The sequence below is a fragment of the Myotis myotis genome, unplaced genomic scaffold (assembly GCF_014108235.1).
Source record: "Myotis myotis isolate mMyoMyo1 unplaced genomic scaffold, mMyoMyo1.p scaffold_m19_p_3, whole genome shotgun sequence".
Taxonomy (NCBI): Eukaryota; Metazoa; Chordata; class Mammalia; order Chiroptera; family Vespertilionidae; genus Myotis; species Myotis myotis.
The window spans coordinates 130458644-130481633 of NW_023416335.1; the positions used below are offsets into that span (position 1 = coordinate 130458644).

At 37.4% G+C, this 22990-nt stretch overlaps 1 protein-coding gene across 5 annotated transcripts in view; it reads right to left on the reverse strand.

Moving 5' to 3' along the window:
* TMTC3 (transmembrane O-mannosyltransferase targeting cadherins 3) overlaps positions 1 to 22990 on the reverse strand; it is a 66293-nt gene that overhangs the window by 13298 nt on the left and 30005 nt on the right. For 2 of the 5 annotated variants that reach the window (XM_036301414.1, XM_036301413.1), the window contains exons 5-11: positions 20654 to 20769; positions 20072 to 20244; positions 19800 to 19856; positions 15043 to 15295; positions 9743 to 9891; positions 7752 to 7872; positions 4034 to 4145 (exon numbers count right to left, since the gene is read on the reverse strand). In XM_036301414.1, the coding sequence (XP_036157307.1) occupies positions 4034 to 4145; positions 7752 to 7872; positions 9743 to 9891; positions 15043 to 15295; positions 19800 to 19856; positions 20072 to 20244; positions 20654 to 20769 (981 nt within the window). The remainder of the gene's footprint in view (positions 1 to 4033; positions 4146 to 7751; positions 7873 to 9742; positions 9892 to 15042; positions 15296 to 19799; positions 19857 to 20071; positions 20245 to 20653; positions 20770 to 22990) is intronic. The other 3 variants (XM_036301417.1, XM_036301415.1, XM_036301416.1) reach the window with 2 other exon arrangements.

The window sequence follows — 22990 nt, forward strand, 5'->3', positions numbered from 1 at the left end:
GCAACATCCTATAATATGCACTCTACTCACTAAATAGAATTAAACATGCACATAAACATCCACTTACACCATTTAATTTAGTCTTTACAACAATGCAATGAGAAAGAATAACTTCTGATTCAGAAATGAGAAAGATAAAGCTGAAGGGGCTTAAATAACATCTTCTAAGTCTCAATGTCCCCTGTTTATTTAACATCAAAGATAACTCTGCTTCTCAAAAAACTCTAAAAGACTTTATGAATAAATTAAAACTATTACAATTAGTGACCACTGATTGTGGATAAGACCATGCTAGATGATGCAGAGGGTATGAAGATGAGTAAGATGTTCATGCTGACCCTGGGGAGTTCCTCAGTTTAAAATAGATAAATATTTTTCATAAATAAACAGAAATAAATATTATATAGTACTAAATAGGAAATTACAAATATCACAGGAACGACAGAAGTTGTAAAAAGTTTTAAAGATGAGCAATATTTGCTTCTAACAAAATACAGGGTTTTGTTTTTTGTGGTTTTTTTTTAGAAAAGAAGCCAGGTAAAAAGGGTTGTAAAAGATGGGTAGGATGTGATATAAGGTGGACTGAAAAGAAGGGAGAAGCGAAGAATTTAGACTCAAAGAAGCAGAGGTGAGGAAACCTGAGATATGTACCCTATGTTTCAAGAAAAACAAAACTATATAGAGAGCCAGGGGAGATAGAACTGGGTAGCTAGACCATCAGTTATACTTTTACAAATTTCTCTTCACCATTCTCTGACTGACATTTGGCTTTGCCTTGGGGACTTGACACTGTGGCTCTTCCAAGCGGTGCCTGTGTTCTATCCTGTGCAGCTCATGGCCAGGAGGAACGGTAGGTGTCCTCTTTGAGCCTTACCACTCCAGACCATTCCTATTCCTTTTTAAAAATCAATCATCTCTAAATTTCAGGTCACTAAACTGTATTGTCTACTATCCTCCTTGTTGCAGTCACCGATCTTTGGGTCAGGGATCCTGGCTCCTTGTCATTCTCTCCATCATCACAGTTGTAAAAATTCTTGGTGATTTCAAAATTTACGTTGACAAAATCTTCTACTACTTCGTGGCCTTGATGTCTTTTCTCCCGATGATTTTCACCTCCTGCCACTCCCTATGCCTCCAAGAGCATTTAGAAATGTGTGTATGGGGGTACTTTTTGGTCATCATTCTGAATGGGAATTACGGTATTTTGTGTGTGGGGGTCAGGTTTGATACATATCCTGAAAAACAGTTCTGCACACTCGAACAGTATTCCTACTGAAAAATATTTATACTCTAGCTGGATTCTACTCAGACACTAAAACTTTCCAGGCCTATAAACCTATCACCCTCCATTATTTCACCCTCCCTCACATCCTTTCTTAACTATCTTAGATTCTGTGTCCCATTAATATAATCATCATCTTGTGCCTTTCTTGTTTAATAATACATAGGACAAAATCCTAACCCTAGCTAACCAAATTCTCCATGCCTGTACCACTTCAGCGGCAAAGTAGTAGGAAACAAACATACAACCACATCAACTGGTTTAATTTTAATTTCAGTATTCCTAACCCAAATAGGGTATTAGAGCTGCTTGGCAATTAAACCACATTTTCCTAGTCTATACACTTTCTTAGACCTTTGTTTCTCAAAGTGTGATCCACAGGCTAAGCATCACCTGTGAATTTAATAGAAATGAGGAACTTCAGGTTCTACTCTAAACCTTCATTTATCAGAACAAGCACCATAAACAATATCTCCAAGTGATTCTTAGGCCCATTAAAGTTTGTAAAGTACTACCTAGAAAACTGCTTCACACCTTTTCCTATTCTTAGATGGCCAACACTTCCCCCTCCTCCCTCACTCTCTACTGGTGGTTTATTTCACTGAAAAAACAGCAGCAAACAAAGGGCACCTTCTAGAAACTTCCTGCATGTCATCTATTCACCTGCCCATATCCATGTCCATATACTGAGTCTTCCCTGTTACCAAAGGTTAACTATTGGTTCCACAACTGAATCAAGTCCCCAATCTGTACACCAGATCCTATTTATCTCTTCTCATGTACTCAAGAACATTGACCCTGTAATTCATTCCCTCACCTTGAATTATTACTTTTCCCAGCTTCAATAGATTTAGCTGCACACATGCTCTGCCTCTCCCACCTTAAAATGAAAAACAAAAACAAACAAACATCCTACCATGGTCTCTTGACCCCATGCCCAGCACCACTGTTTCAGAGTTATCATCATTATCAACTATTTCCAATTATTTCCCCACCTTTCTCCTAAACCAGTGATGGCGAACCTTTGAGCTCAGCGTGTCAGCATTTTGAAAAACCCTAACTTAACTCTGGTGCTGTGTCACATATAGAATTTTTTTGATATTTGCAACCATAGTAAGAAAAAGATTTATATTTTTGATATTTATTTTATATATTTAAATGCCATTTAACAAAAAAAATCAACCAAAAAAATGAGTTCGTGTGTCACCTCTGACACGCATGTCATAGGTTCACCATCACTGTCCTAAACTCACTTCTATCAGGCTTTTGCATCTACTACTCTACCAACAACTCCATTATGTCTTTAAAAAATTCCATTTTTTGGTGTCTTCTTCAATGTTTTTAAATGTCTTCCAGTTATCAGTGTATAGGTCCTCCGCACCCTTTGCCAGGTTTGTTCTGAGGTATTTCATTCTTTTTGTTGGAATTGCAAAATAAATTGTATTTTTTTTTTCTTTTCTGAAATTTCATAGGTAGTATATAGAAATGCAATGGATTTTTGTGCATTGATTTTGTATCCTGCAGCCTTACTGTATTCGTTTATTGTTTCTAATAGTTTTTTAGTGGAGTCTTTAGGGTTTTCTATATAAAGAATCATGTATGCAAAAAGCGACAATTTTATTTCTTCATTCCAATTTGGATGCCTTTTCTTTCTCTTGCCTGATTGCTCTGCTTGGATTTATGGTACTATGCTGAATAACAGTGGTAAGAATGAATTTCCTTGTCTTGTTCCTAATCTTGCAGGAAAAGCTTTTGTTTCTCACCATTGAGTATGATAATGGTTTAGGGTTTGTCATATATGGCCTTTATTATGTGGTACTTTCCTTCTATACCTATGTTGGAGAGGTTGTGGGGGAAAAGGAACCCTCATTCACTAGGAATGTAAATTGGTACAGACACTATAAAAACAGGATGGAGGTGCCTCAAGAAATTAAGACTATAACTACTATATGACCCAACAACCCCTTTTTTGGGTATCTTCTGAAAAATGTGAAAACATTTATTTGTAAAGTTATATACACCCCTATGTTCACTGCAACATTATTCATGATGGCCAAGACATGGAAATAATCAAAGTGTCCCTCAGTAAATGATTGGATAAAGATATGGTACATATACACAGTGGAATACTACTCAATTATTTGCCATTCGCGACAACATCAATGGATCTTGAGTGTATCATACTAAGCAAAATAAGTCAGACAGAAAAAGCCAAGAGTCATATGAATTCACTTATATGTGAGATATAAAACTGAGAGCAACAAACCATCTTTTTTTTAGGGTTGTCTTACTGTCCAATGTGTAAAAGAAAATCAAAACTGAAAGCAACACATGAACATGACAAACAAACAAACACTCATAAACAGAGACAACAGTATAGTGGTTGCCAGAGGGAAAGGAGGGGAGGTAATAATGATTAAAAGATGTCAAATATTCGGTGACGGAAGGAGATTTGGCTTTGGGTAGTAAATACACAATGCAACATACAGATGATATAGAAATATACACTTGAAACCTATATAATTTTATTAACCAATGTCATCCTAATAAATTTAATAATAAAAATTCCTTAAATATCTTACGTATTTCTAACAATTAATCAAATTCAAAATAAGCCAGTATTAAAAACTGGTAGTATTCAAATCACGGGAAATAAAGATTGAAAATAAACTCGACTCTATTTTCCTCAAACATAACTGAGCTTTTAAAAAGAAAATAAACTATTCAAATCGTTTTATTAATAATGCTTACCTGGCTGAACATGGGTAGCCTGTAGAAAATATTTCAAAGCTCTCTCAAAGTTCTTTTCATTTTCCAGAGCATGACCCACATTATTCCATAATTTGGCATTATTTTTATTTACCTTAAACATACAAATACAGTTAGAAATTAATTACAATTAAAATATGACTCCAATTAACAGCTATTTGTTTGATATACTATTAGAAATGGAGCGGTCCATGGAGATGTCCATAAATGGGTGAAGGTGGTCCAAAGGTACATACTTCCAATTATAAGGTAAGTTAGTTTGGGGGATGTAATGTGCAACATGGAGACTATAGCCAACAATACTGTAATGTATATTTGGAAATTGGTAAGAGAGAAGATCTTAAAGGTTTTCATCAAGAGGAAAAAAAATGTCTAAATGTGTACGATGATATGTATTAACTAAACTTTTAATTATTTCATAATATATACATGTTATATATCTTAAAAAGTTTATGTCAATTATATCTCAAACAGGAAAAAAAATCATTTTGATTTTCTCCCAGAAAAAAAAATAATGACTTCAATTAATGAAGATACTCATTTCGTATACTACTGGAATACAGTGTTCCACTGAGATGCCCTGGATATGAGGAAGAAGCCAATGAACACTTCTTCACTCAATTTACCCTCTCTCTCCTTTCAACATCAACATACTAAAACCACAGCAGTTTAAGTTCATCTATTTTATATATTAGAATTTTACTAAAAATTTTATTTAATCAAAGCATAGTGCTATTTGAAAACTCTACTTGTATTCTTTTGGAAGAAGAGATATTTGACTATGAGAATACATTTAAACATTGCACTAATTACTTACTTTTAGGCTGGACTTACTTATGTAGTTTATTATTGAAAGGGAACCCCAAGACTAAAGTTCTAAGTGATCTGTACTTTCAGAGTTAACAGATGGGCATGGTGTTACTGCAGGTAGAGGAGGGTATCTAGCTAGCCAAGGTATTAGCTACAGTGATTGAGGCTGTCGTTTTGAGCATTGTCCTGTGAGTAAGGACAAGCAAAGTTCCTGAAAACCATGGGGCTCCACTGGTAATCTGAAAGGGGAATTAATAATAATGGAAATGAGGTCTCATCTGTTTGCAGATTTCTGAGCTAGGGGAGACAGTAGAGTTACTTAGCAGTAAAGAGGACAGTCATTTGACCTTAAATAGATGTCAAATCAAGAAATGAGGCAGTGATCCAATAAAGTTAGGCAATGGAGAGTACTAAAATAGCCAAAAGGAAGTTAAGAATTTACTGATTTGAAGAGAGGCACTGGCAAGGGAGCACCTGAAAAAAAAAATTTTTGCTTTTAACTTTTATAGAAAACAAATTTTATGATTTTTTAAAAGACCTTATCCGAAAGAAGGCAAAAACCACCGAGGTAATAAAAGCTTAAGAGGGGGGAAAAATAACAACAAACCCCCCCCCAAAAAAAGCCTTATCCTATTTATATTGCTCATCCATAGGAATGCTGTATCAATCCTTTCTGCCAGTTCCTATCCTTCCTATAGGATTTTAAAAAAATTTATCTTTATTGTTAGAAGTATTACAGATGTTTTAACCATTGGTTGGTTATCTTCCACATAGTAGGTTGCCATTTTTTTGGTCATGTATGTTAATTTCATTGAATGTAACACGGCATCAATTTTATAAGAAACAAGGTAACAAATTAATTGTAAGATACCTTTCACTATAAGATTTATTATAATTTCAGGTATTAAAAGGTTAAAAAATGTGTACCTTAAGAACCAATGAACACAGCACTCTTATTTAAACATGTCTCATTTGAGTTTCTAATGACTGTATAGTGTTTAAGGAATTATTCATATGTGTTGTGGACATACAGGTCAGTACTATTAAATGCACTGGTTAAGGTATCCTATCTAATAAAAGAGAAACATGGTAATTAGCTGTACCTCCGCTACCCTTCCCATTGGCTAATCAGGACGATATGCAAATTAACTGCCAGCTAAGATGGCGGCCGGCAGCCAGGCAGCTTGAAGCGAACATGAGGCTTGCTTGCTTCAGTGACGGAGGAAGCCAAAGTTCCCCGCCTGCCGCTGCCAGCCTCTGAGCTTGCAGTTTGAAACACTGTTACAAATATAGAAACTAAACAAACTCCAGAAACCTGCTTTCAGCCAGCTGGGATCTCAGAGCTGGAGTTGAAACAGTGTTTCTATTATAGAACCCAAACAAACCAGATACCTGCTTTCAGCAGTCAAGGCCTCAGAGCAGGAGCCAAGCCTCAGAGCTAAAGCTGGCCCAGAATAAAAAAAAAAGAAAAAGAAAAAAAGGAGCGGTTGGGAGCTTCAGTCACCCGCCAGCCTGAAAACAGCCCTCAGCCCCTCACCCAGACTGGCCAGGCACCCCAGTGGGGACCCTCACCCTGAAGGGGGTATGACCAGCTGCAAACAGCCATCAACCCCTCACCCAGGCTGGCCAGGCACCCAAGCGGGACCCCAACCCTGATCCAGGACACCCTTCAGGGCAAACCAGCCGGCCCCCACCCATGCAACAGGCCTCTATCCTATATAGTAAAAGGGTAATATGCCTCCCAGCACCGGGATCAGCGGAGCCGCGAGGCCTCCTGGCACCGGGATCAGCGTGACAGGGGGCAGCGCCCAAACCCCCTGATCGCCCTGCGGCTCTGTGTGTGACAGGGGGTGGGGCCACAACCTCCCTATCTGCCCTGCTCTGTTCGTGACAGGGGAAGGCGCCCCAACCCCTTGATCAGCCCTGCTCTGTGCCTGATAGCGGGGAGCTCCCCAACCCCGATTGCCCTGTGGCTTTGTGTGTAACAGGGTGCGGTGCCCTAACCCCCCCCCCCCCCACGGGCTCTGCTCTGTGTGTGATGGGGTAGAGCCATAACTTCCCCATCGGCCCTGCCCTGAGTGTGACAGTGGCGGCACCCCAACCCCCTGATCGGCCCTGCTCTGTGGGTGATAGAAGGCAGCGCCCCAACCGCCCCCCACGGGCCCTGCTCTGTGTGTGACGGGGTAGAGCCATAACCTCCCCATCGGCCCTGCCCTGAGTATGACAGGGTGCGGCGACCCAACCCCCTTATCCGCCCTGCTCTGTGTGTGACAGGGGTCGGTGCCCCAATTCCCTATCGGCCCTACTCTGTGAGAGGGGGAAGCTCCTCAACCCCCTGATCGGCCCTGCTCTGTGCGTGACAGGGGGGAGCTCCCCAACCCCCTGATCGACCCTGCTCTGTGCGTGACAGGGGACGGAGCCCCAACCCCCTGATGGGCCCTGCTCTGTGCGTGACAGGGGGCGGCGCCCCAACCCCCCAGTCGGCCTTACCCTGAGCGTGACTGAGGGTGGTATCGCAACCTCCCAATCCGCCCTGCTCTGTGCATGACAGGGGTCGGCGCCCCAACTCCCCAATCAGCCCTGCTCTGAGCCCGACCAGGGGCTGCACCTAGGGATTGGGCCTAAGCCAGCAGGTCGTTATATCCCGAGGGGTCCCAGACTGCGAGAGGGCACAGGCCAGGCTGAGGGACCCCCCCCCTCCCCCCGAGTGCACAAATTTTTGTGCACCTGGCCTCGAGTATTATATAAAGAACAAACTATATTTTTTTTAGTGAAGTAATTAATAATGATAGTTAAATGTCTAATTAAAAGCAAAGGTAAAGCATCTTAGATATGGCTATAAAAAGTAATTGATGACATACTTTCCTGTCATTCTTGGATAATACTTTACCTTCAAGGCTGACATAAACAACGTATATTCAGACTCCCAATCCCAATTTCTGTGGATTGTTTTTAAGGCATGAGTGAATACCACCAAAGACAGACAAACCCAGGATAACTTTTTAAATACACTGTTTAAGAGAATAAAAGAAAAAAAACAAGAAAAATTCTTATCACCCAAAGCATTTTATCTTTTAGAACAGAAGAAATATGTTAAATATCCCCAATGTCATGTCTGAATTTATTCTAAGAATAGAGATTGTTCTAATAATCATCCTACTTCAGAGGGACCAACGCCAAAAACTTAAATAGCTGAATACTACCTTCCACTTCACTCTTCAATTACATTAAATACTCTAATATTTACCTCTATTTCTAAAGCATTGTTTAGATTTAATAAAAAGTTGATGAAGCCAGCTTTTAATTATGAATTTTTATATTTAGAGTCCTTTGTACCATTACCTACAACATGAATATTCTTACTTGCATTTAAAAAGGGTGAACCTTATCACTGGCTACATTTAAAAACATTTCTGCTTACAATTAATATACCATAGGTTATCATGACATTCTTGGAATAATTTTACATTTTAAAACTAGAACTGTTTATTAAAAGTCATAGTAAACTTAACTCTTTGTAAAATAGATGCACATTACTTATATACTTTAGGCTAATTATTTGGGACTCAATTCGTCTATAAAAAAGATGATTATACTTCAATAATCCCTATGATCTCATTTAGTACTAATGTTCTTTAACTCTGTGTTTTTGCCCTGGTAACACAGTTCAATTTATTTCATTTTGATAGACACACTTAACCAGAATATGAGTGCATGCATCAGAAAGAACATGGAATAGGAAATAGTCAGATGTACATTTGAAGACTCTGCTATTTACTAGCTGTGTGATCCTGCATAATACAGGTAACCTGTATGATCTTTAATTTTAAATATGTGCAAAACAGAATTAAGGAGTATCAAGAATGAAATGAGAAAATAAATCCAAACAGTCTATCAGGGCATCTGATACATGGTAGGCACTAAAAAATTGGTATTGATTAAAATAGGATATATGGGTCAAAGCTAAGGGAGAAGGTTTGGTAGATAGTAATGAAAATTGTAGACACAGAAGAGATCATACAGGGAAAATATGCAGTGTGAAAAAAATGGCTACGGTAAAACTCTGAGAAATAATATTTAAAGAGCAGGCAGAGGAAGAAGAAATCAGAGAAAAGAGAGAGCAGAAATAAAAAGATATAAAAAAGAATCAAGAGAGAAAGACTTTTTACAGATGCCTGGGAAATAAATTTTAAATACAAGCACTGACCAAATTTAGCTACCAGGAGGCAATTTATTATCTGTGTTAGTAGATGATACAGAGAGAAGTCAGAATTCTATGTGCTGAATGGTGACTGGAAGTGAGAAAGAAGAGACAGTGCTCATTTCTTGTATACATACAGCTAACTATTCTGTTCCTTAACTGTTAGTTTAAGGCAATTACGACATGGTGGTTATGAAGATAGTAATGACAGCATGAAATTATAGTACTCACAGTTGTGCGTACACAAAACAGAGTTTATTCTAGTATTATTTATTGTTATATTATTTTCCATGTGAACAATTGTAAACCTACTTTTTATATATAACTGTACATTTTATATATGACTCACTTAAGTAAGAAGATTATATTTTAGTTCATTGCATATAAAGTGGCAATGGTCATTTTTAACTTTAGTTTCAATAATATCCTTGTTTTCATTTGGGTCTGACTCAAAGTTTATGTCTCAGCCTGCAAAATAAAATTATATCAATATGGAGAACATAAGATGCAGTAGATGCTATGGAGCTTTCCTAACCTGAATTACACAAAAATGAGACTATCAAGATGAAAAATAGAAATGTATAAAAGTATGACTTATAAAACTGAATTAAAATAAACTTATTTAAATGTATCACATTTGATTTTATAGTTAGTCGCATGAAATAAATATTTAAATTCACCTTTTGTTTGATATTTTGTGCCATCCATGGGCTACCAAAATACAGAATCCCATGCTAGGAACATATAATACTCGTTCAGCAACAACAAATCCAACTGGAAAAAAAAGGTTCGATGCAGGAATAAATGGTAATGCCATTAAACAAAGCGCCTACAAAGAAAAAGAAGATATTTTATTAAATTAAACATATATGAACACTCAAGAGTCAAATCCAAATATTTTGTCATTTAATTTGGAAATGTACTGGTGGTCAAAAAAGAACTATTTTTAAAAGCCAGTTTTTATGTTACTACTAGAGGCCAGGTGCACAAAATTTGTGCGGGAGGGGTGGGGGGTGGAGTTCCCCCTCAGCCTAGCCTGCTCCCTTTCCAATCCAGGACCCCTCGGGTGATGTCCAACTGTCGGTTTATGTCCTCAGGACCGGCAGTTGGACATCCCTCTCACAATGCGGGACCACTGGCTCCTAACTGCTCACCTGCCTGTCTGCCTGCCTGATCGCCCCTAACTGCCCCCTGCCCCTGCCAGCCTAGTCGCCCCCAACTGCACTCCTGCTGGCCTGGCCACCCCATACAGCCTGCTGCTCAGTTGCTGGTCGGCCCTCACTAACCCCCCTGCTTTGTCCTGGTTGCCCCACGCAGCCTGCTTGTTCCGTCATTTCGTTGTCCCTCACCAACCCCCCTGCCGGCCTAGTTGCCCCACACAGCCTGTTCGGTCGTCCATTTGGTTGCGATGGTTGCTTACGCTTTTATTATTTTAGATTATAAGTAACCACATCATCTTGGAAATTAATAAGGTGTGTTTCAGACAAGACAGCAGACTATAACTTTAATACCTCAGCATTACTTTGCATTATATTCTGATGAGTCACATACATGTAACATAAGCTTAGTATATGTTTAAGAATAAAACTGCCTCCCTTTAAAACAATAGTCTTTTAGTCTTTTTTTCCTAAGACTTTGAAGAAATACTATGCTTGAAGCCACTGCCTGACTGGCAGTCTTTTCTTACTTAGGCAGGCAATAATTCCAAGCTTGTTTTATCCTCTGAAATATTCGGTTAAGTTAAATGACCCCAACAGATTATCTACACTAGCAATCTTCACTTCCTCATCTCCTAATCAAATCACTCCACAGAAATAAATTTCACTAAAGTAACTAACACACCTAAAAGAGGTCAACTCCAACTTTTCTACCCGACAGCACTGTTAGTGTTTGGCATTCTGTCTTTCTTGAAACTTTCCTACTCTTCTGTCCATTTATTTGGTCTAGCTGCTATTTAGGTTTATTGTCCTCTGCAATTCTAAATGATGGAAATTTTTCAGACCTAGTAGTAGGCTTCTTCTCTTTCACTTTATTCAGGCCCTTCAGCTATTTTCTGAGAGAGAATTGTGACCAAATACTCTAAGGCAGCCCTTTAAATACAGTTCCTCATGTTGTGACCCAACCATAAAATTATTTTCGTTGCTACTTCATAACTGTAATGTTGCTACTGTTATGAATCATAAATGTAAATATCTGATATGCAGTCTTAGGCCACTCCTGTGAAAGGGTCGTTCAACCACCAAAGGAGTTGCGACCCACAGGTTGAGAACCGCTGCTCTAAGGCATTCATTATAAGTATGAATGAACCATTCTATGAATCTAGAATCTACTAGCTAGTTACCATCTTTTAGAAATGTGAAAAAACCCCAGTTGAGAAAGGCTGCTCAAAAATGTCTCTACAGGCCTTTTTATCCACATTCTGGTTTCAATTTCTATCTCTATGCCAACTAATCAAATTTTTATCAGTAGCTTAGGTTTCTCTGAGCTCTAGGTACAAAGTGATATTCAAAATCTTCACTACACTAGGATGTTTCAAGGGTACCTAAACTCAACAGGTCTGAAGATAATAGTAAATATAATCTTTCCCCTAAACCCTTTATTCTATCGATCTTCTCTTTATCTCAGAAATAGGCTTTAAATTTTTCTAGAATAAAATTTCCCTGGAAATGAGGACTCGGAATTTCTTTTTATTATATCATTAGTGTCCAAATGCTGCCTGGTATATAGGTTGCAATAAAAAATTTTAATATATTCAATAAATCTAGTGGCTGCAAATTGAAAAGAGATAGTTGCAAATTATTAAAAACACTTTTGAGTAAATGCTCATGAAAGAATTAAAGACTATTAACATCTTCAGTAATTTGAAAGAAGGGAATTATAACTATTATGAATAAGAAGTGAGGGCAGAATAGCCCTAACTGGCTAGGCTCACTGGATAGAGCGTTGGCCTGGGGACTGAAAGTCCCAGGTTCAATTCCAGTGAAGGGCAGATGCCTGCGTTGCAGGCTTGATCCCCAGTAGGTGATGTGCAGAAGGCAGCCAATCAACAATTCTCTCTCTTCATTGATGTTTCTCTCTCTCTTCCTTCCTCTCTAAAATCAATTTTATATATATTGATATAGAGGCCACACACACACACACACACTAGAGGCCCGGAGCACAAAAATTTGTGCACTCAGGGGTAGGGGAGTCCCTCAGCCCGGCCTGTGCCCTCTCGGTCTGGGACCCCTCGGGGGTGACCACTTGCTGGCTTAGGCCTGCTCCCCGGAGGGATTGGGCCTAAGATGGCAAGCAGACATCCCTCTGGCAGCCCGGCAGCCCTTAGGGGATGTCCATTTGCCAGCGGGGAGCAGACCTAAGCTGCTGTCAGACATCCTTAGCGCTGCTGAGGAGGCAGGAGAGGCTCCCACCACCACTGCTGTACTGGCAGCCATCAGCCTGGCTTGTGGCTGAGCAGAGCTCCCCGCTGTGAGAGCGCACTGACAATCAGAGGGCAGCTCCTGCATTGAGCGTCTGCCCCCTGGTGGTCAGTGTGTGTCATAGTGACCAGTCATTCCCAGTCTTTCTGCTGTTAGGGTCAGTTTTCATATTACCCTTTTACTATATAGGATAGAGGCCTGGTGCATGGGTGGGGCCGGCTGGTTTGCCCTGAAGGGTGTCCTGGATCAGGGTGGGGGTCCCGCTGGGGTGCCTGCCCAGCCTGGATGAGGGGCTGATGGCTGTTTGCAGCTGGTCACACCCCCTTCAGGGTGGGGGTCCCCACTGGGGTGCCTGGCCAGTCTGGGTGAGGGGCTCTCCAGTGAAGTTCTTCTGTCTCTAGAGAATGTTCTGTGTAGGTTCTGTGCCTAGGTTCTGTCTCTCTTGGTTCCGTATCCTAAGTTCTGTCTCTTGCTGTCTTATTACATCTGTATTTATACCAGTTGATTCAATCCTATCAATCTTTATTACAAAGGTTAGGGCGTTTCTTATCTCCATTCCAGGGAGTAAAGATTATGTAGCTTAAGCATGATTGTTCGTAGTTAAAATGATTAATTACCCACCTGGCACTAGTTAAGAGGTTTTATTCCCTCCCTAACTTCAGGGGAAAATCCCTACCTGGGGAAACAACCTTTCTCAGAGAGGAGACCTTGGTTAAAACACACAGTGCCAAGAAGGCGAGCAAACACATCAAGAACAGTATGCCATATATGCGAGGTCCCTTGAAACAGCAAGCATGGACCGGCTCCCAGCAGGGCTGAGGGCCGTTTCCAGGCTGGCGGGTGACTGAAGCTCCCAGCCTCTTTTTTTTTTCTTTTCTTTTCTTTTTTTTCTGGGATTTATTTACCTTCTATGGCTGTCATTGGAGCTGAGAGCCGGCTCCAGCTCTGAGGCCAAGCTCCAGCTCTGAGGCCGTGGCTGGCTGAAAGCAGGTATCTGGGTTTGTTTAGCTTCTATAATTGAAACTCTGTTGCCATCACTGGCGCTCTAAGCTCTGAGGCCCCGGCTGGCTGAAAGCAGGTATCTGGGGTTTGTTTAGCCTCTATAATTGAAACATTGTTGCTTTCAGACTCAGAGCTGGGTCGCGGCAGGCGGGGAACCTTGGCTTCCTCCATCACTGGAGCAAGCAAACCTCCTGCTCGCTTCAGCTGCGTGGCTGCCGTCCGCCATCTTTGTTGGTAGTTAATTTGCATATCCTGCTGATTAGCCAATGGGAAGCATAGCAGAGGTATGGTCAATTACCATGCTTGTCTATTATTAGATAGGAGATATATATATATATAAAGTGAGGGCAGAATAAGAAATTTACAAAGAACTGGACTTCAGAAAAACAACAAAAAGACTTCCAGAGTTCTCTGAACAGACTAAGAAATACCTTAGGGAGTAATGATAATCTTGCTAATGAGAATTAAAGTGCTATATGTTTCTAGCTGCACATCTTAGATGACACTCTTCTCTGTGCCAAAAAAACAAAGAAGCATACAATATGATCTATTTCTTCAAAAAGTATATAATCTAGTTATGTAAAACGGTAAAAAATTGCCAGGAGCCGGTCCATGCTTGCTGTTTCAAAGGACCTGGCATATATGGCATACTGCTCTTAAAATGTTTGCTCACCTTCTTGGCACTATGTGTTTTAACCAAGGTCTCTGAGAAAGGTTGTTTCCCCAGGTAGGGATTTTCCCCTGAAGTTAGGGAGGGAATAAAACCTCTTAACTAAGTGCCAGGCGGGTAATTAATCACTTTAACTACGAACAATCGTGCTTAAGCTACATAATCTTTACTCCCTGGAATGAAGATAAGAAACACCCTAACCTTTGTAATAGAGATTGATAGGATTGAATCAACTGGTATAAATACAGATGCAATAAGACAGCAAGAGACAGAACTTAGAACTCAGAACTTAGAACACAGAACTTAGAACTCAGAACTTAGAACACAGAACCAAGAGAGACAGAACCTAGGCACAGAACCTACACAGAACGTTCTCTAGAGACAGAAGAACTTCGCTGGAGAGAACATGGCAAAAGTTCCTGGACAGAAACTGGCCTCAGAACCTAGAGACAGAACCTAGCGAGAGAACATGGCAAAAGATCCTGGACTGAACCTGACTACAAAAATTGGCAAGAGAACCCGACTAGAACCTGGTGACTGAACCTGGCTGGAGAACCTGGACAGAACCTGGCTGGAGAACCTAGCAAGAGAACATCGACACAGAACCTGGCTGGAGATCCAAACCAGAACTTCACTGGAGATCCTAAGCAGAACTTCGCTGGAGATCCAGACCAGAACTTGGCTGGAGATCCTGGCTGGAGAAATTAAGAAAATGATGCCAAAAGAGATGCCTCATGATTTCAGAGTTCCTACCAAATTAGGAAAATTTATATATTTTTTAACATTCTAAATACATTTCAAATTATACCTGCATATCAAATTCTGATATATAATTTTAGGATAACCCAAAATAAGTTCACAAATTAAAAAAATGAAGAATGTTCCTTACCATTAAAACAGTTTTGGAGGAATTACTGGGATATCTGAGACTGAATACTCCCAAAGCTCCCAAAAAACAAAAGAAAGTGAATGTGGCAACATTTCGAATATCTAGAAATGACTCTATAAGTGGTATTGTTCCCATGGTCCAGTCACAGCAGAGCTCTGAAGGATTTAATAGAAGCCAAGCATTGACAGGAAGGAGGTAGTTGAAAGTTAGCTGCCTCGTAGGAGTTGGGCTTACAGCAGCTGGGTTATCAAACCTGTATAAAGAACAACAACAACAAAAAAGTTATTCAAACTAAACCACTTTCTAAACATAAAATTAATATATAACTAAAGCACTAAATAATAATAAAAGCAATAAAACAGAAGACATAAGTATTTTTTATGAATACCTAAGATTTCTGCCAGAAGTTAAAGTGTTTAATCTTTATGGAATGTGATTAAAGGGCAAGAAGGTTATCTATTTCTAGTTTTTCTTATTAGAATAATTCATTCAGAAATGCATACTACAATATTATGATACTATAGAAGCACTATTATTAAATTATGACCTTCTGATTAAAAATAGTAAGAAAAGTTGGGTCAGATTCATTATTGCATGTGATGTATGAATGCTCCTGGAAAGTTTCTTTCAGCACTAAATGCTAAAAAATTACGCTCCTAGAAAAAATTACTATGTTCTTCTCTTGTCATAGGCAGAGACCCTATATCACTTATGAGCTTTTCGTGTATGTTTAGACTTCTATAATGCTAAAAACCAAATTTTCAGCAGAGTACTAACTATATAGGACTATGTAACATTTTATTTGTGTTCTATTTTTTCTCCTAGTATCTATAATAATAAAAGCGTAACATACTAATTATACCAGACGTCCTTCTGGATGACGTTCCGGATGAAGTCAGGGCTGCCAGGAAAGCCCGGGTCCCGGGTGCCAGAGGGAAGCTGGGTGCTGGCAGCTGGGGGAAGGCCTACTCTTGCATGAATATCGTGCATTAGGCCTCTAGTATATTAATATAAGCTTATGTCCTAGTTTATATTTCCCCAGGCCATGATATATTTAATGTACATTTTATTAAGATAGTCTACTTCTTGAAAACCAAGTCAAATCATTTTTTACAAGTACATTTCAAAAGAATGACTTCCTTTTATTTATGCTATGTTCTAAATTTTATTGACTATATTAATATACATAGTCCTGTTAAAAAATAATTTTTCATTTTAAAATGAGTAAGTTAATGAAAAATCAACCTCTACCATTTGTTTGACTTGGTCTTCTTAAAAATATCAAATGATTGAGAAAAGTAGATAATATTTAAAAAAATATTTTTTTAAAAAATTTAAATTTATCATTTAAATTTTTTAAAAAAATATTTTAATATCTATATATATGAAAAGTAATAAATCTTGAGAATTAGGGCTTAAATTCTTAAATAACCAACAGAACTGAATACAAAACTTTGTTTTTTTCCTGTAATCCACTATTCAGAGTTTATTTATTATAACGAATAACTTATTTAGGATAGCTGATTTAATAATTGAACTGTAGAGAAAGAGAGCATGTCAAAGCAAATTAAATCATATTATAATCAACTTCATAGGGTAAGATAGCAGAATAATATTTACATATACACACACAAATATATACTTATATTTAACATACCCCATACACTCAGCTACACATATATACATACACAAAACAAATACATTCAGACATTTTCATACTGTAGAGTTAGAAACAAGATATCCAATTTTCTAAAAGAAATGATAAACGGAATAAAAGCATTGAAACTAAGGGGTGAAGAAGAAAACATAAACTATCTATCTACAATTCAATCTATTTCCCATACTTTAATACTTAAATGAGTTGTTCACTTTTGCATGGCTAGACCTGAAGGTAAATATTCAAGAAGTTAAAAAATAATTGTCCTTTAATGAAAAAGATAGTGTTGGACATACGAGAATTATCTGAGTAAAATTTATTCTGAAAAGAAACGCACTTTATCATGGATAGCAACAAGAACACTATTTTGGCCTTTTGTTAAAATAAATAAATAAATAAAAAGTTCTTGCTTATAATGTCAGCCATGTAAATAAAATTCATTTAAATTTTAGCCAAGTATGGTGAAATGGAAAAAAAATGTTAAATGTTACAACAGTAAAAAATGACATGTAGATTATTAAAATTCAGTGCAAATTTTGCTTGTAGCCTTCAACAACTGAAAAACTGGACAAAACATATAAAGCTTTTTTTTTTTTAAATCCTCACCCGAGGATATTTTTCCATTGACTTTTAGGGAGAGTGGAAGAGAGAGGGAAAGACAGAGAGAAACATGGATGTGAGAGAAACACACTGATTGGTTGCCTCCTGCACAAGCCCCGACCAAGGGCCTGGGCTGGGGAGAGCCTGCAACCAAGTATGTGCCCTTGACCAGAATCCAAGCGGGATCCTTTGTTCCATAGGCCAATGCTCTATCCACTGAGCCAAACTTGCTAGGGCTATAAAGCTTTTTTTTTTTTAAACACACTGAATATCAAGTAAAGAAGGACAGTAATATCTGGGAGAAAAAAAACAGCCCTACTGGGAGAGGTTAGTACCTGGATAGAGTTTTTTTAGTCTGTGGAGCTGTGAGGGAGAACCCAGGCAGAGTCCAGGGAACTAGAGTTAGTGAGCAGAATATCATCAAGAATAAATGTGCTGAGAAAGACGACTCAGGAGATCTATAAAGAGTCTCTCTCCAGTTTTCAATACTGATGAGAACTTGAAGAAATACTCAAGGTTAGTGTCGTGGGTTGAATCGTGTCTCTCACAAATTCATGACTACCCAGCACCCCAGAATGTGACTTAATTTGGAAATAGGGTTTTTAGTTAATATGAGGTAATACTAGGTTAGGCTGGACGATGAATCCAGTGACTGCTATTGTTATACAAGAAGCAGAGAATACAGAGAAACACACAAGTAAAGAAGATTGAAGTGCTGCAGCAACATGCCAAGGAATGCCAAAGATTGTCAACAACCACCAGAAGCTTGCAAAGAGGCATGGAACAGATTCTTCCTCAGAGATCTCAGAAGGAAATCACTCTGGCCCGACACCCTGATTTTGGACTTCTGGCCTCCAGCATGGCGAGAATAATTTCTGATGCTTTAAACCACCCAATTTCTGGTAATTTGTTATAGCAGCTCTAGGAAAACTAATACAAATAGGACAGTACCTCCTGAAAGGATGACAGAAAAATCCCCAAATATCATACAGAGTTGGGAACAGTTTCTCAGCAGCAGCCAGAGTGGAAATCCTTACAATTCACAGTTCATATGGTAGTCAGAGGGTCATGTGTCAGAAGTGGAGCAATATTAGCCCTAAGGAAACGCTACTGTTATCTCACGAAACAAAACTTAAAAAAGCAAGGTTAGCCCTGGCTGGTCTGGCTCATTGGACAGAGCATTGGCCTATGGACTGAAGGGCCTGGGTTTGATTCTGGTCAAGAACACATGCCCGGGTTGCGGGCTTGATCCCCAGTGTGGGGCGTGCAGGAGGCAGTTGATCAATGTTTCTCTCTCATCCTGGATGTTTCTATCTCTCTCTCCCTTTCCCTTCTTCTCTGAAATCAAAAATATATTTTAAAAAACATCTGAGTCTATTCCTTTAAAAAAATAAATAAATAAAGAGCAGCCCTAGGCAGTTTGTCTCAGTGGATAGAGCATCAGCCTACGGACTGGGACTTGGCTTGATCCAGGTTGTGGGCTTGATCCCCAGTTTGGGGTGTGGGCTTAATCCCCTGTGTGGGGTGTGCAGGAGGCAGCCAATCAATGATTCTCTCTCATCATTGATGTTTCTATCTCCTTCTACCTTCCTCTCTAAAATCAATTTTAAAAAAAAGCAAGGCTAGAAGATGAAACTTTATATATATATAAAACAAAGTATATGCTATTTATAGAAAAACATTAAGGTAATGTTTTTCAGAACAAGGTATATGCTATTTATAGAAAAACATTAAGGTAAATTTCACATATGGTATCTATTAGAAAATTACCAGGAACGTGAAGAAGTTGAAAAATATAATCTATGAGGAGAAAATTCATTTAATCTAAATTGAATAAGAAATGACACATGATAAAATTAGTGGACAGGAACATTAAACATGTAGAGACATGGAACACACAAAAAAGGCTCAAGTAGAAGTTTTACTTGAACAAGATGGTAGATTTACATCAAATTATATCAATAATCATATTAAAGGTAAGTAACTGAAAAACTTCATTTAAAAGACAGATAATCTGACCAAACAAAAAAGAAAGACCCAACTCTATGCAGACTACAAGAAATCCACTTTAAATATAAAAATATAGATGGATTAAAAAGTAACAGGATGGAAAAAGTTAAACTATGTGACACTAAAAGAAGCTCATTTAATAATTATAAAGGGATCAATTCACTAAAAGAAAATTACAACCCAAAATATTTATGCACATTAATAGAGCTTTTAAACACACACACACAAAAAGATTAAACTGAAAGGGAAAACAGACAAACCTACAATCATAGTCTGAGATTTTTAACATCCTTCTCAATAATTAATAGAACAAGTAGACAAAAATCATTAAGAATACAGAAGACTTCATACTTTACCAATTTGAGGGTCATTGTATCTTGACTGTGCTGGTTTCATTAGTGTATATGTATCTCAAAATTTATTAATTTCTACATTTTAAATATATGCAGGTTTAAAAAATTAATTATAACTTAAGAAAGCTGTTAAAAACCTCAATGTAAACTGAAGACTTGGGTGGTGAAGGCCTGGGGTGGAGGGCGAGGGCAGGCTGGGGGGGGCGAATGGGGGAAAAAGGGAACATATGTAATACTTTCAACAATAAAGGTTTATAAAATTAAAAAACAAAAGATTTATAAAACAAAAAAGGTGCAATGAGAAAAAAAAAACACCCTGAAGACTTTCTGGAATATTTGCAATCACTTAAAATCCAAAGTGAATTTTAAAAGGATAGAAAAACAACAACAACGACACAGAAATTCATACCTGGTGAACACTGGAAGTTGAGACTGAATAATCTGGACTCTAATCACAACCAGTAATAATGTACTGAACATCAAAACAATGAGTTTTACTAATGTCTGCAGCATAGAAAATGGAATACTACTCTTGCCACGGAGAAACTGTCCAGCAGTAGTACATAATAATGGTAAAGTATACTGGAAAAGAAAAAAAAATGTTTTAAATAAATAACCATGTACAACAATGTTTTCAACAATGTAGTACTTTCTAAATGCAAGATTAAATAGAAACTGACTGTAATTATAAAATCGATACGGAACAATTTGTGGAACTGTAAAGTATTATTGTAAAGTATTCCAAATTGCTTACAATTCCATTATTTAAACTTTAAAAGCAGCCTTTAAAAAGCTGAAGGTGTTAAAATGTTAATACTTTTCAGTGGTGTGAGGGAAAACATGCTTGTTTCTTGAAAAAATTTGGTATTTTTATTATTATTATTGGTCAACAGATTTATTTGCATAATGATACGTTTAGAAAGTAAGTTTATTATAATCAGATCCAAATGGGATAAAAGAGAGCATCAAGAAAATTTATATTTCTCCTTACCCCCTGAGCAATAAATACTTCATACACACAGCAAATTCCCACAACTGTTATTCCTTGTTCTTTACACAATGTTGCAACAGCCACTAAAAACACTGTCAATGCAATTGGAGTCCATACTGCAATTTAAGAAGAGAAAAATATAAATTGACACAAAAAATTTTATAATATCACAAAAGGATATTTAAAGTTACAACTATTAGACATTATTCAAAAACTTTACTTGTGATTCTATATTCACATTTGTGCTATTTCCCAATGACTTACACTTTATATTTTAAAATGTACCAGTATAAGTAATTTATGCTTTGAACATTAAAAATAAAACATCAAGTTATATAATTTAAACTAAAATGTTTTTGTGGAGATAAAGATTATCTAACCAAATACTAACTTTTAAAACAAATGTAGGGTGGCCAATTTGGAGAAGAGAAACTTACAAGCTTGAATGTCATGATTAATGATCAATTTGAAATAAAGACAAATACCTAAAGTTAACACACAGATATAAACATACTTCATTTACTAAAAACCTGAAACTAAAAACTACTAGGAAAGGGAGAATACCATTCTTACTAAAAAGACTAGAAAAACTGAAACAGGTTAATAGTAAGAATATAAATCAATACCGTTATTTTAAAAATTCACAATAAAATATTCACATTTCTATTTAAATGAAAAATCGACATCAAGTTTAAGTATGTTTACTACTCAGTAATTTAATTAAAGAACAATGACTTGTGAGAGTAATTCTGGATCTACTAATAACTTGCTTTGTGACACTGGGCAACTGTTCTGAGCTTCAGTTTTCTTACTGGAAATATGACTTTCATTTTATCCAGTTAAAAAAAAGTGGTAGTATGATATGTGACCTCATTTTTTACTCATTAAAAATACTAATCAAAGCAAAAACTCAAATAAATGACTTATAACCAGGAGGAAATAAGAACACAACTCATGTATCTAATTTATTTTCTTTAGACTTAGGCTTAATATAGAAATTCATCTATTTTTGAAATTGTTTTTAATTTTAATGTATATTCTATAGATTAAAATTACTGAAAGTAAAAACAACTTAAAAAAAACAAAACACTGTTGGGGATACTAAGTATAATAGTATTTGTTCCTTGAAAAAATTGTCTGAATACTTTACAATACAGGCCAAAACCATCAATAGTGGTAAACATTCCTAGCTGGTTTGGTTCAGTGGATAGAGCGTTGGGTCCCGGCTTCAATTCCGGTTAAGGGCACATGCCTGGATTGCGGGCTCGGCCCCCAGTAGGGGGTGTGCAAGAGACAGCCAATCAATGATTCTCTCATCATTGATGTTTCTATCTCTCTTTTCCTCTCCCTTCCTTTCTGAAATCAATAAAAATATTTAAAAAAATATTGGTAAACAAATTATACCAAGGACTGAAATATCATGCTAAATTCAACAAGAAATTCATAAAGGAAAAAATCAGTAGATAATTATTTACAAAACAAGCTGAACCTAAATTTGGACTGTGAAGAATATATAAGACATGGGAAAATTGGGAAGTGGGTATGTATGAATAAAGGAATAAGGAAAGAATGGAATAAAGAATAGTATGACCGGATGCATATACATATAAAAAATTACTGGAAAATTATGGCCTTGAAAACAGATATTTTAAAAACATATTAAGCAGTTTATAAGACCAGTTTAGCATATATTATTTCATTGGGTCTCAAAAATCACCCTATGGCATAAGAAGGCAGATGTAATTGTACCCATTTGTAAGCTGAGGAAGAATTTTGGAGTTTTTAAAAGGTAATGCACAACAAGGAGCCAATGACTTTAACTTGCTTCTTTTAATATTAAATTCAGAACTTTTTACTAATTTGTATTTCCACTCCAAGGAAGAGAAAGCAAACAGTTGCCTTCCACAATGTTGGGTTCGCTCTCAGCAACTAATAGCTCTAAAACAGGCAAAAGCTTTACTAAAACCAGTTACTTCAGTTCTTTAAACTTCGGTGACTAAATTGCTGTATGGAACAGATACATTTTGAATTTTATAGTCAGGTATCTGTAGCCAAAATTACCATGTATGATTCTGTCCAAAACAAGTACCTCTACTAAGTAAGTTAACAACACATTAAAAGAAAGAATTGTAAGTATCAAATATGAAGAGATATACACTTTCAGCTGTCATGTATTCAACTAGTTATTTTAAGTATCTAGTCATTTTGTGAGGGAGCATGATAACAATCAAATAAACAAGTAAACATATATTTTGTCAAATGCTGACCGGTGACCAAAGTGTTATAGAGAAAAATAGAAGGTGAAGGGAAATAAAAAGGAGTGGGGAAGATGAGTAG